Source organism: Engraulis encrasicolus, chromosome 2 (genome assembly GCF_034702125.1).
Source record: "Engraulis encrasicolus isolate BLACKSEA-1 chromosome 2, IST_EnEncr_1.0, whole genome shotgun sequence".
Taxonomy (NCBI): Eukaryota; Metazoa; Chordata; class Actinopteri; order Clupeiformes; family Engraulidae; genus Engraulis; species Engraulis encrasicolus.
In genome coordinates, this window is record NC_085858.1 from 35,699,928 (window position 1) to 35,713,300 (window position 13,373).

Genomic DNA, 13,373 nt, shown 5'->3' on the forward strand with positions numbered 1-13,373 from the left:
TTGAAATAGACCCAGAAGACATGGGAAACTGTCCTTTGCTTACAGAAGTCAGCAGAAGTTGTAGAAGTCCATTCTTTTTGACAATAATAGAGCATTGCACATCCTGTGCTACAGTAAAAATGGACCATCCAACTTGTGTTAGTGCTAGCTTCAAAAGTCAGCCTCCATGATGGCATGCGGGTGCAGTAGTGCATTGGTTAAGATGTTCTCACTCATCTGTAGAGTTAAATACAGTGCTGAATGGTATAAATGGGTTTTAAACAGCATAAAAAGCCACTCATGCATTATATTTTGAAGGGAGATCTTCGATTACTGCCACATAGTAAGGTCAAATTGCATTCTCTACTATGTTTTAACAGTTTGGCTCCATCATAAGGACCAGCAGGTGATAAAATGGTGGGTTTTTGGTCAAGACCTGTCACACTGTAAGCACTACAGAAAGGAAAACATTGCAAAACATGACAAGGAATACACCCACCATTTAAGCTGGTGAAATCATGTCCAAGATAGGAATTAACACTGTTTTTTATATAAAATCATCTCATCGGTTAATGTAGTTAACTGTTAAGTGTTGTCTTTTGTTTTGTTTTTAGTCTTCCTCGACATTTGCTGCCATTTATTGTCCCCGTCCCAACTCTTTTGAGACGTGTTGGATTTATCAAATTAGAAATGAGTACATATGTCCCCCAAAACAATATTTTTTCTCAGTTTTAACACTTAATATGTTGTCTTTTCACTATTCTCCATCTAATGAATAGATTGAATGTTTTGAAAATGATAGCATTTTGATTTTATTCACTGTTTACCAAACGTCCCAACTTCATCGGAGTTGGGGTTTGTAGAATTCAATTACATTACACACGTCGGATGGTTTCAACTAAAGCAAAAAAAAATAAAGTGATGCATCTACATTAGATCTCATCTAGTACATTACAAAAGTTATGCATCTAAATTAGAACTCCAATAACGATTGAATTTAGAACCAAAGAACCAAAGACTTTGCAGATCACTGTTTTCTGAAAAAGCTCAAGTGAAACATAAAAACATTGCTATGAGTTTACCGGGAGTCTCAAGTAACTGATTAAAGGGATGGTTCGGAGTAGAATCACCCTAATGCCATTTGAACCGTGACACCCATCCACCTTTACACCCGAAGTGTTTTCTGCCGCAGACTTACATCAACAGAGTTGCCGTGTTATTCGATGTTTATTCCGGTTAGCTTGACTCAAGCGCATATGGATACTGGGCACCGTCTCCAAACTTTCCCCACAAAAATAACATGTCATTACACCAAACTTCTGCAGTAGCACACATATGGTCTGTACTCACGAAACGAAGCATTTGGAAGTTTGGAAATAGTCCAGGAGTTTAGTATTATCAACACAAGCTGAATAGCTTCTCTGCTGCTAAAGCTGTGCCAACGTTACTTCCGTCATATGAGACAAGCCCGTAAAAGTCTTCAACAAACTTCCAGACGAGAGTGTTAAAAAAGTTTTCACTGAATTGTGATTAAGGCTTATATTTTCAAGGCAATACTTAAAAGATATTTCAAATCTTACCTACTATCAATTAGACAAGGATTTTCGTTATCAATACTGATGCTGAATTCACTTTTCATTGTGCATATTATGAGCTTCGTTGAGGACTCTTACATGCTTGTCTTAGATGACGGAAGTAACGTTGGTGCAGCTTTAGCAGCAGAGAAGCTATTCGGCTTGTGTTGATAATAATAAACTCCTGGACTATTTCCAAACTTCCAAATGCTTCGTTTCGTGAGTACAGACCATATTTGTGCTACTGCAGAAGTTTGGTGTCATGACATGTTATTTTTGTGGGGAAAGTTTGGAGACGGTGCCCAGTATCCATATGCGCTTGAGTCAAGCTAACCGGAATAAACATCGAATAACACGGCAACTCTGTTGATGTAAGGCTGCGGCAGAAAACACTTCGGGTGTAAAGGTGGATGGGTGTCACGGTTCAAATGGCATTAGGGTGATTCTACTCCGAACCATCGCTTTAAGACGTGGTCATCACTATTTTGGTAAAAATGAGGTTTTAACAATGGCTCTACATAGAAGGGCACAAGAACCTGGAGAGGAAAAGTACACAAGAACATCTTTGAATAGCAGCTTAAGGAGAGTTGTTTGATTTCCAAGAGGTTTGGAGAAGTACTAAATGAATACTGTACTACAAAATTGGAAGAGAACACTTTTATTCTGAAACAGATCAAGAAACAGCGTGCCGAGGTGATCAGTGTTCTACAATACAACCACATGCAATAACACCTGAGAGACAGTTACACAGGACCATCCTTAAAGACGGGCGTCTTGTCTGAATTAAAAGAATTTGAGTGAAATGTTAGTTCTATCCGCAAAAGACTCGATAGGCAAAATGAAATGCAATGGCAGGTATTTATTTATAACACAAGGAAAACAATAATTATCTTCGGTGCAGGCCTCGGCCTGCTAAAGGAAGGCACATACTGTACCCTGGCGATGTACAGCATGAGGCGGGGGTGTGGGGGGGCAAAGCCTACCCTCCCATTAGAGGATGGGGACCAACTGGTTATGGCAGCTTGAGGAGAGGGCATCGGATGGAGACCGGCGCGAATCACATATGTGGGTTATGATGACCGCTAGCCTTATTATCATGACTTTCAAATCTTGGTCTGACCAAGAGCACAACAACTAACATTTTCAAACGGTTGACCTGCACCTACCTTGGTTTGCTACTGGTCGACGGCAGAAAAGGCTGAGCCAAAGTTTAAACCAGACATTTTCTTAGTCCCAATAGAACGTCTCTGATGAAACCACATCACTGCCTTGAACACACCTCTGCCCAGGATCGTTGGGAATGCTCAAAGCTGACTTCCTGAACTCAGAATGGATACCTGAACAAGCTCTTTTCCTGAGCAAGTGTAGCAGAGCCAAAGGTGTTGCGTCACTGCAAGGGCGGAGCCTGGTTATGATGACCGCACAGTGACAAGACCAAGGCTCAATTCGAAACTGGAGGCAGTAGGCCCATACGACTTTGTTGCTGTCGACCAACGTTGACGGAAGCACGTGAGCGAGAACTTGTTGTCACGATGTGGGTGTTATTAAATACAGCGCATTTATAGTCGGCCACAAATATGAACGAGACGATGAGCTCGCACCGGTTTGCTCTACTAACACACCACGTGTGAGGAGTGGGGGGGCAGGCAGTGAGGAGGAGCTGAAGTGGGGACCTGCGCAAACTTGTGTAGAGGTGTGAGACAAGACCCATATACACACGTGAGTGAGTTGTTGACAAACCAGTTCATGGGCGCGTGACCTCGGAGGCAGTCCGCAGACGAGCGTTGAAGGGGATAAGCAACTGCAGAGGTTGCAAGATCTGACTGCAGCCGCATTCATCCTGCGATAGTTTGACACCATGTGACATGTCACCTCGTCAACGCAACATCGACGAAATTTCCAAGTTTGACAGGAAATCTAACCGTCATGCAGCATTTTCATCCAGGGTGCATTGCTGTCTACATGCACATATATGCGTTGACGACATCTCGACCGTGCCTAATGACTCGATGACTCTCCTCCTACATATATTGGCAGAGGACGCGCTCAACTTCTTGGAAAACCGAAAAGCTTTTGGGTGCGAGATAAAAATACCACGCACTGATGAAGGCTTGTTAGCCGAAACGCGTTTGCTTTTTTGACATGGTGGTAATATAAATAAATAATGAGACGCAGTTTGTGAGTGCGGATTTCTTCTTCCTTAAGTCTCCTCCTACATAAACAGGTCACTGATCAGATAGGTTAAGTTAGCTGATGAGGCAGCCGTTACGAACGGCACTAACGAGTGCGCTGCCTTGCGCATTTGATGTTATGGCGATTCTATGGCGGGAGTTACGTTCATCACGTTAGCGCTTAGCTTACGCATGCTATTTGAACGGTGAATGATCGTCAGACGGCGGAAACGTAAAATAGGCTATAAATAGATCTAGCGACAGGCAGCATATTTAGATACTACAATGCTGATTTATCCATTCGATTTTCAATATCTACATACATAAGTGTCAGAATAAAGAGTATGATAAGTTAGTAGCTTGGGTAGTAGCCATGTTTGTTTTTCAGGTTTCCGGTTGAGAGGGAGGTGGCGCACAGCATGTTGGGTACCAAGGCAGCGAAGTCAGCATCTGATGCTGACCTGAAATATCCCCGTTACGCCCACAAATGCAGTCAACTGCCGAGGGAGGAAATAAAGCAATTTTTCGTTTCGATCCGCACTTCATGACTCGATGTCCAGTTAGCTCACTGGAAGGACAGCTGCCTTCCTTGTTTCGAATTGAGCCCAAGAGACCAAGAGAGATTGTTGTAGAGGAGGAAGTGGGGCTGTCAGCGTCGTGTTCTAGGTAGCAGAGAGCAGAAACAGACAAACAGAGGGTTTTTAGATGCGTCCTAGCATCTCTATAAGAGGGTATGTCCGTCAGTCGGTTTGTCCGTCTGAAACGCTTTCTTTAAAATGGCCAAAACCCATTGTTTGCTGCCATTTTTCGTGTTACATTGAATTGTATTCATTAATTTACATCTATAAGCAACAAGTGGATGCCTCTTTGTCCGCCCGATGGACTTGTTAAATAAACACTAGGACATCCTATTGACTGCAGGCCGAGGATGAGAAAGTGCCATAGCAGGGAAAGCCCAAACCGAGAGCAGATTGGGTAACTAAGTGAATGAGTTAGGTATCGCAGGCAGCCCCAGGAAATATATCAATAATGGGGGCCATACATCATCACTATGAGTTTATACATAGCATACATGCATACCATGTGCAAGCATTTTATGTGCACAATATCTGAGGAAAAGTGGTTAATATATGAACTTTTAGTATTTCCTAGTATTTCCTACATTCTTTCAGTATGTTCTGTTATGTCATCCCATGATATAATATGTTATTATGGTCACATTGGGCTTTCTCATTCTAAAAATAGATAAGGAAGGAGGATATGGGAGAGTTGCATTTTCAGGTCAGAAAATCTGGAATTCATGGTGCCGAAGGGGATCTTTAGATCATACCTGCAAACTCTTTTGGTGACAGTCACCTTTTTCCCGGCCAATTAGGTCATTCACATGAATCGTGTAGAACTGGAGAGTTTTCCAGGTCACCATAAAGAACACTAGAGGATTGGAAAAATGTTGCCTGGTCTGATGAGTCTTGATATCTAGTACTGCAACACTCAGGGGGAATAGTCAAAATTTGGCGTCAGCAACATGAAAACATGGGTCAACCTATTGGGGCACTATTTGGGCCAATTATTACCAATGTATCTTTGTTGTAATGCCACAGCCTACCTGAGTAGGCAGTGCAGGCAGTTCTGAAGGGAAAAAGGGGGTCCAACCCAGCATTAGAGAGGTGTTCCGCTGGAGACTGTCACCTTTTTTTCTCAGACAAGTTTGCAGGTCTGTTAGATAATGACATGACTCCTCAGTTAATTGGACTCAAAAGCATGAATATGTTACATAGGTTGCCTAGTTATTGCTATTTTTGCTATTGCTGTTTTTGTCTATTTGTGTTTTTTATTCAGTGATACCAAAGGCAATTTTCATGCTGGCATGACAATAAAGTCTATTCTATTCTATTCTATTCTATTCTATTCTATTCTATTCTATTCTATTCAATGTGATAGTCAATGTCATTCCATGTTTACAGCAGAATGAAACCAGTGCCGTAGCCACCTCAGACGATCAAGATATGAGCACTGTAAATGTCTTAGCAGACACAGAAATCACTGTGGAAGGTATCTATCTATCCATGTATCTATCTTAGGGGTGGGGTTATTGTTATCTGATAGATTATGACTGTTTTGCATTATTATTATTATTATTATTATTATTATTATTGTTATTGTTATTATTATTATAATTATTATCATAATTATTATTATTATTATTATTATTATTATTATTATTATTATTATCATTTTGTTGTTGTTGTTGTTGTTGTTGTTGTTGTTGTTGTTGTTGTTGTTGTTGTTGTTGTTGGACATAAAATATTTACACCAGTAAAGATAAGTCTCTGAGGCCTGTTGCAATAGATGACAAAACCAACAAAGGTCGGCGTCTGCGCCTGCACTTTAAACCCGTGTATTGCTTGGTGCGTGCACTCCCAAAAAGTAGTAATCACTCGAAATAATGATAAAAGGAGGCGCACACAAGGCTTGTGTGAAAAATGTATATTGTAGACGAAATTTTACAGCAGAAGTCAGAGGTTAACTGGAGCAACAGACGTTTCAGACCTAGTCCATTCTCAATGTCTCCAGTAGGACCAGTAGGACCAGTCAATGTCTCCAGTTGACCTCTGACATCTGTTGTAAAATTTCAGCTACAATATACATTTTTCACACAAGCCTTGCGTGCGCCTCCTTTTTTCATTATCTCGAGTGATTGCCTGTTGCAATAGGAAATATGAAGAAGATTGGTGAAGAACAGGACACAAAGCCACAGTATACGATAAACAAAAGAACAATGACTTACAAAAATACAAAAATACCCAGGACAGCCACAGGTTGGATTAATTTTCTTAAGAAAAACAAAGACAGAAAAAGAGATAGCATTTGTGGGGTTCATCATAAAAAAGACAATCAACTCTTTTTTGGACTTTGACAGATGTCCAGCATCCTTTGGATCGTTGTACGTCTCTCTGGCGTAAGTGTGCGGGAACAGTCCTGGTGTGGAACTGCTGTTCTTCATGGGTAATCCTAAAGAAGATTTTGCATACGGTGATGACGAACCCCATCACAGACCTGCTCATGGTCATCGTTGTCATCACCAACATTGTCTTCATGAGCATGGAGCGCTATGAACTGACTTACGAGATGGAGTACACACTGCAATTAGCCGATAAGGTGAGGGATTAATTTTCATGTGAAGACTTGTAATGTGCACCGTTCTGGCAGTGGAACATTGTAATACTAGTCATTGAAAAGACTAAACCACTTAACCACTCTGCCATTCGGGTAGTAGCAAAGTTGTAAAAGTTTCATTGAAACGCTTTACTATTTGGTGTGTGTGTGTGCGTGTGCTTGCGTGTGTGCCAGGTATTCGTTGCAGTATACACAATGGAGATGGCTCTCAAAATCACCGCAGTGGACCCTTACCATTACTTCCAAGTGAGCTGGAATATTCTAGATGCTGCGGTTGTGTTCCTGGCTATGCTGGAGTCGAGTCTGGCTGATGTCCAAGGTCTTTCGTTTCTCCGTCTTTTCCGTACGGTGAGCAAACTACTTTTCTTTTTAATATTTTTTTTTTTGGGGGGGGATCTTTATTTGACAGTATAGTGAAGGTAGTGACAGGAAGTGAGTGGGCAGAGAGAGACGGGGAAGGGTCGGCAAAGGACCCGGTCCTGGAGTCGAACTCTGGTCGGTCGCATAGCAAAGTAGTGCCCTACCATTTGCGCCACGGTAGGGCCTTGCGAACTACTCTTCATCATCACTTTAGTGAGTTAGTGGTTTATTTTCAAAATGTATGCTGACCATTCCAAAAATGATATTTTCATGAATATGTACTACCGAGTAATACAGTAAATAATATTTACTTGTCACTTGGCTGCCAAAGATGTCTATGACTAATATTTCAAAATGGTGGAGTGGGGGAGAAGAATCATCTTTTTACGTTACATATCATTACATTATGTCCTAGTCATTATGAAAATGTGTACATTTCCAAATTATTATTCACTGGTTTGCAATTTAAAAAAAAAAGTGGGGGGGGGGGGCATGTATGGCTTTTATTATGACAGTGCAGTGAAGAGTTGGACAGGAAGTGAGAGGGGAGGGACGGGGAAGGTTGGGATCGAACGCGGGTCAGCCGCGTAGCAGACGAGTGCCCTACTGTTAGTGCTGCGGTAGTTCCACTGGTTCGCACTTTTTAAGCACTTTATCGCCTCCACTATGCAAATCTGAATCTCTGTCCATGGTTCAAATAAGAGACGTTGCCACTCTCCTGTATCACTGGTAGGAAACTTGTGAAATCAGCTACAGAATCCTATTCCTTTCCAGATAATAATAATAATAATAATAATAATAACAACTTGATTTTATATAGAGCCTTTCAAGGAACCCAAGGTTGCAGGGGGAAGGGCCAGTGTGGTTAAAGTCCATATGTCTCTGTGAATAGAAGGGATTTAAGGTGCTTCTTGAGCATAGCCAATGTGGGGGCCTGGCGTATGTTGGGAGGTAGACTGTTCCAGAGTGTGGGGCCAGCAACAGAGAAAGCTCAGTCACCACCAGTGCAAAGTCTGGCTCGGGGGATGGTAAGATGGTCCTTTTCAGAAGACCGCAGAGACCTGGACTGGGAGTGGGGTTGGAGGAGTTCAGAGAGGTACTGGGGAGCAAGAGAGTGAAGTGATTTATATGTCAAGAGGAGAATTTCGTAATCTAAACTTGTCAGTACCCGGTGATGCTGCATTTTTTGTCTTAGCCCTTTCCGAGATATCAGCTATTGTGATGGGGGCAGCTTTTGTTTACATTTAAAAAAAATCTTAACATAGGCCTACTCCAAATATTTTCCCAAATATGTATCATTGTTCGCTAGTTGTCTGCAAGATGTTTTTTTGAAATGTAAACAAACACCTGCCCCCATTACAATTACCACGATCTCGGAAAAGGCTGAAGAAAAAAGTTACCTTTACGTCTCCTAACGGTGCATTTGTTGTTGATGTTTGTCTGCAGATTCGTATCTTCAAGCTGGCCAAGTTCTGGCCCAGCTTCCACAGCCTCCTGAGCGTCATGCACCCGGCTAACGTGCTGCGCTGCGGATCGTCTGTCCTGCTGGTCATCTTCTTCTTCTTCTTCACGGTGATGGGCACACGCCTCTTCGGCCAGAGCTACGAGTTCTGCGTCTGCAAGATCGCAGGGGACTGCGAGCTGCCACGCTGGCACATGGCCGACCTCTACCACTCGTTCCTCACTGTCTTCTACATAGTCGGCGGCCGCTGGGTGGAGGTCCTGTGGGACTGCATGGAGGTGTCGTCTCCGGCTTTGTGCGTGCCCTTCTATATGGCTGTCACATTCCTCGGCACCTTGCTGGTAAGTAGCGGTTCGACCTGTATGAGGAGCATTGCCGAAATATACTGTGGATTGGGGTGCCCTACAGAGGGCAGACTTTGGTGGGGCCGTATGCACCACCTTGCCTATGTAGTCTGCCCATGGGTAAAACTGGCCCTGCTGGTAAGCCAGCTAACCTGGCAGATTTAGTGAACACACTGCCCCTTACATAATTAGACACGCACACACACACACACACACACACACACACACACACACACACACACACACACACACACACACACACACACACACACACACACACACACACACAAACACTGACTGGCACACACACACATACACACACACACACACACACACACACACACACAATTCATGTGGTTTCGTTCGTTCCAGACGTTGCACCTCTTCCTGACCTTGCTGTTGAGGTCCTTCAGTGGGGACCACCTGGCCTTAATGGCCAAGGGCAACGGCAGCAGGAGAAACCTCCGCGTCGCCATCGGGAGAATCACACACGGCATCAGCTGGGCGGCCGGGCATGTCCAGCAACTGCTAGGTCAGGGTCAGCAGCCCGGACCGGCAGAGGGGAAGGACGTAGCCCTCGACCAGCTGGACACAGCAGGTGAGTCTGGGCTGGCGTGTTATCATGATGTCCAGAGGCGATTCTGGGGTAATGTGGGGCCCCAAGCGAAAATTCAAAGTAATGAACATTTGAAACAAAATTGCCACTACCGTAGTAAAGTGTGAATTGTTATTCACTATCTAGAAGCTTGGGGGTCCCAAGCAGCTGCTTGCCTAGCCTGGTGACAAGATGCGCCTCTGATGATGTCTAACTGTCCCCCGATGGGCAGAGGTGTCAAAAGTAAAAGTACATTTGTGTTGTAAGTACAACACTAGCCCACACGTAGCGGTTACACCATTTGCTCCATTGCACCTTATGAGATAGATAGACTGTGTTGTTACTGAAAAACGCCAAAAACCTAACAAGGACGCTCCCCAAACTTGATCTAAATAGTGCATAGCTAGCTGATCATACCCGTAAGGCAAGCACACAGGTCTACTGGTCACTCAGATGAGTATTATATATGTGTTGGAAGGAAACTGTGTTTCTTTTTTTTTTTCTTTTTTTTTCTTTTTACTTTTGACATCTCTGCCAATGGGGCACCTAAGTCAAGTAAAAAGTGGAGGAGACACGCTCACACTATTGCCTAATGATTCTCACAGTTCTTAACCCCTTAGCGCTGCACTATGGCTCTCTGTAATGTCATAGCCATTTTGTTATGATGTAGTTAATCATTTTCAGCAAGTGAATAGGGTCGCCGGCGACCCCTGCTGCAGTAAGAGGGTCTACCTGGGTGCTGAATCCCACATAAACCATAAATTGTAAAGAAATGCTGCCCTTCGCTTCCGTCATGTTCCTAAGTCATGCCCTTCTGCTTAGAACCATGGGACCTTAACTTGCCTTAACCTGCCTTTACATTTTGAATGGAAGTAAACGGGGCGAGTCAAGCTTAATCCTGATTCCGTTTGACACATGCTCTGGATTTCACGTATGATAGCAGCAAATTTTAAAGATTTGGATTGGTGTCACATTTTCAGCAGGAAAGAACGTTTTTGCTCTGTTTTGTTTCTGTTTTGTGTGAGACTATGTAATAGACTACAATGTGCGCCTCACGAATGTGACGTGAACCGAGGCTGAAGAGGCACACAGCCAGCCCTACCACTGCATCGCGGCAAGTTGCTGCATGTCAGGCGATGTCTCTCATGTAGTCCAAATAATTAAAACATTTGCAATTGCACACACACCTTACAAATCGCTTGCCAAGTGAAGCTGACAACAAGACCATTGGCTATCATTAAATCTGAGGTACAGTATGTCTGATCTAGGAGGAAGAAAGGCGAGGTGGTTCGGAAAATAGGTTTGATCAGTCATTTACTTCCCAGGCCTCGTGAGCTGGCTGAAATGTGTACTTTAGGAAAACATTAGGTAGCCCTTGTTTAGTAGTCTAAAAGAGAAAAACATGCACATCCGTCTCAAAAAACCTTTTGTGCTGGATTAGCAAAAATACCATGAAAACTGAAAGAAAAGTCCGCAACACCAAGCTCTTGAAGGATATGCTGCTCGAAACGTCACATTAATATAAGAGAAACGGGACTTTTCTTTCAGTTTCCATAGCCCTTGTTTAGGCCATGATCCTGATGAAGATCTGATGAAGACAGATTGATGGAGAGATGTGCTTATTACCTCTGATATAACTGATTGAAATAATATTTTGCTGTTTGGGGGGGATGGCGCCCCCTGGTGCCCGTTGTGTGTATAGCCATCCCATGCCCCCACACAGCCACACTCTACACCTGTTCTTTGTTGCACTTTGATGAAAGGCTGAGCATCCTAAACATTTTGCTATTACACATTTGGGAGCATATACAAAGTATTAAAGTTGGATGCGTATACCTTTACAACTGCTTTTCAGAGTCTGGGCCGGAGCCGGCGGATGGTCAGCCGGACGAGCTGAAGGACAAATCTCTGACGGAGGATACGGCCGCTACGGTCCATGTTGCCATGGCCACAGATGAGGCCAGCGCTGAGGCTGATGGTGGCGAGAGCATTATCATACAGGAGCTCAAGCCAGAGAATGGCCACAGCGATAAGGTACAGTACGTCTAGCTGCATTAAAGGATGACATGACATATATTGCTTCAATATTATATAAGGTACTATACACACAGGAACGTATTAAGCCAATGTGGTGCCCCCGGGCACTATACCTCACTGGTGCCCCCTTTATAAACAATATTTGTTAAGTTCCTGTATTTTGGTGCCCCTCCCCAACTGGTCAAAAATGGTTGGTGCCCCTGGGCACTGTGCCCCTGACCCTTATGGATAACCCAGCCCTGTATCTAGATCTAAATGCATGAAATGACAATGCATTATTTTGCATTATTACATTACATTGATGCCATTGTTATTGTGAAGATAATATATTACGTTTAAATGTATTACATGACATTCAATTATTATTGTATGGATAAGGTACGTCTAAATACTTTGAATTACATTACTTGTAGATACTGGTGTTTCCTTGATTGACTTGCAGTCCATTAGGTACAGTAGTACAGTAAGGTGAAAAAGGTGGACTGCACTCAGGTTCTTCTTTTCTTCTTCTTTATTATTTTTGTTGTTTTTACATAGCAGCAGAGAAGAGACAAACATTTCGTCTGTTGCCTTACTGCTGCTACGTAAAAACAAAAATAATAATAACAAAGAAGAAAAGAAGAACCTGAGTGCGATTCACCTTTTTCACCTTGTAAGATTATTCAACTGGAGATGCACCACACAGAAGAGAGCGGTGTTCTAACTAAAATGTTGCTGCTTAATGTTTCCATTGAAGAACGGTGTGGAGAGCTCTCCACAGCACACGGCGATGGACGAGGAGGTCCCCATGCCCCCTGAATGCTGCACGGAGAGTAAGTAATGCTGCAAACATGACACTAGTGGAACCGTTTTACACTTTTCTCACTGAGGGTTGGAATTGCTTCACATAGGCCTACGGCAGTGGTTCCCAACCTTTTTCTTAAGCGACCCATGATTTTACTATTGTAAGCTTTGGTGACCCAACCACGCGAGCGCCCGCACGAGACGGTTTCTCTGTTTCCTGCGAAAACTAATTTTAGTCCTAAAGCCCTACTTAATTTTATTCCTCAATTCGTCTTTGGTCAAATATAGAATAAATGTTTAATGTAACAATTTGTTGCTTCTATGCATTTATTAGTTAAATGCTTTGTCTTTTATTCAACATGGGCTATATATATTTAAAATGAAACCCCTTAAAATCAAGAGGGCTCCGCGACCCCCTGTGGATCTTTGGCGACCCATAAGGTGGGTCCCGACCCATAGGTTGGGAACCACTGGCCTACGGTATTTGTGGGGGAAGATAGGAAGTTAAAGCATCACCGCAGTTTTTCACACTAATAATGACAACAGCAATAATGTTATTGCTATGATTAGGATTTTATAACTTAAATTGGTAAATGATTATTTTTATTATTGTATGAGATGCTTTTGCCTGACACCTTTGCATGCATGTACCGTATGCCTGTGCTTGTGTCCAGACTGCATCCGCCACTGCCCTTGCCTGGCCCTGGACATTACCCAGGGTAGGGGGAAGACATGGTGGACGCTCCGGAGAGCCTGCCACGCCATAGTGGAGCACCGATACTTTAACATCTTCATGATCATCGTCATCGTCCTCAGCAGCATTGCTCTGGTACGGTACTGTCATCAGGGATTAATTTCGTATACTGACTAGTAAGCTCAACTCGCCTTTGT

General features: G+C 43.2%; 1 protein-coding gene across 1 annotated transcript in view; it reads left to right on the forward strand.

Annotated features, from left to right (window-relative positions):
* Positions 1-13,373, forward strand: part of LOC134438084 (sodium channel protein type 4 subunit alpha A-like) — a 48,356-nt gene that overhangs the window by 19,851 nt on the left and 15,132 nt on the right. The window contains exons 11-18 of the mRNA XM_063187672.1: positions 5,689-5,776; positions 6,645-6,883; positions 7,076-7,249; positions 8,708-9,064; positions 9,440-9,665; positions 11,518-11,696; positions 12,436-12,511; positions 13,157-13,311. Of these exons, the coding sequence (XP_063043742.1) occupies positions 5,689-5,776; positions 6,645-6,883; positions 7,076-7,249; positions 8,708-9,064; positions 9,440-9,665; positions 11,518-11,696; positions 12,436-12,511; positions 13,157-13,311 (1,494 nt within the window). The remainder of the gene's footprint in view (positions 1-5,688; positions 5,777-6,644; positions 6,884-7,075; positions 7,250-8,707; positions 9,065-9,439; positions 9,666-11,517; positions 11,697-12,435; positions 12,512-13,156; positions 13,312-13,373) is intronic.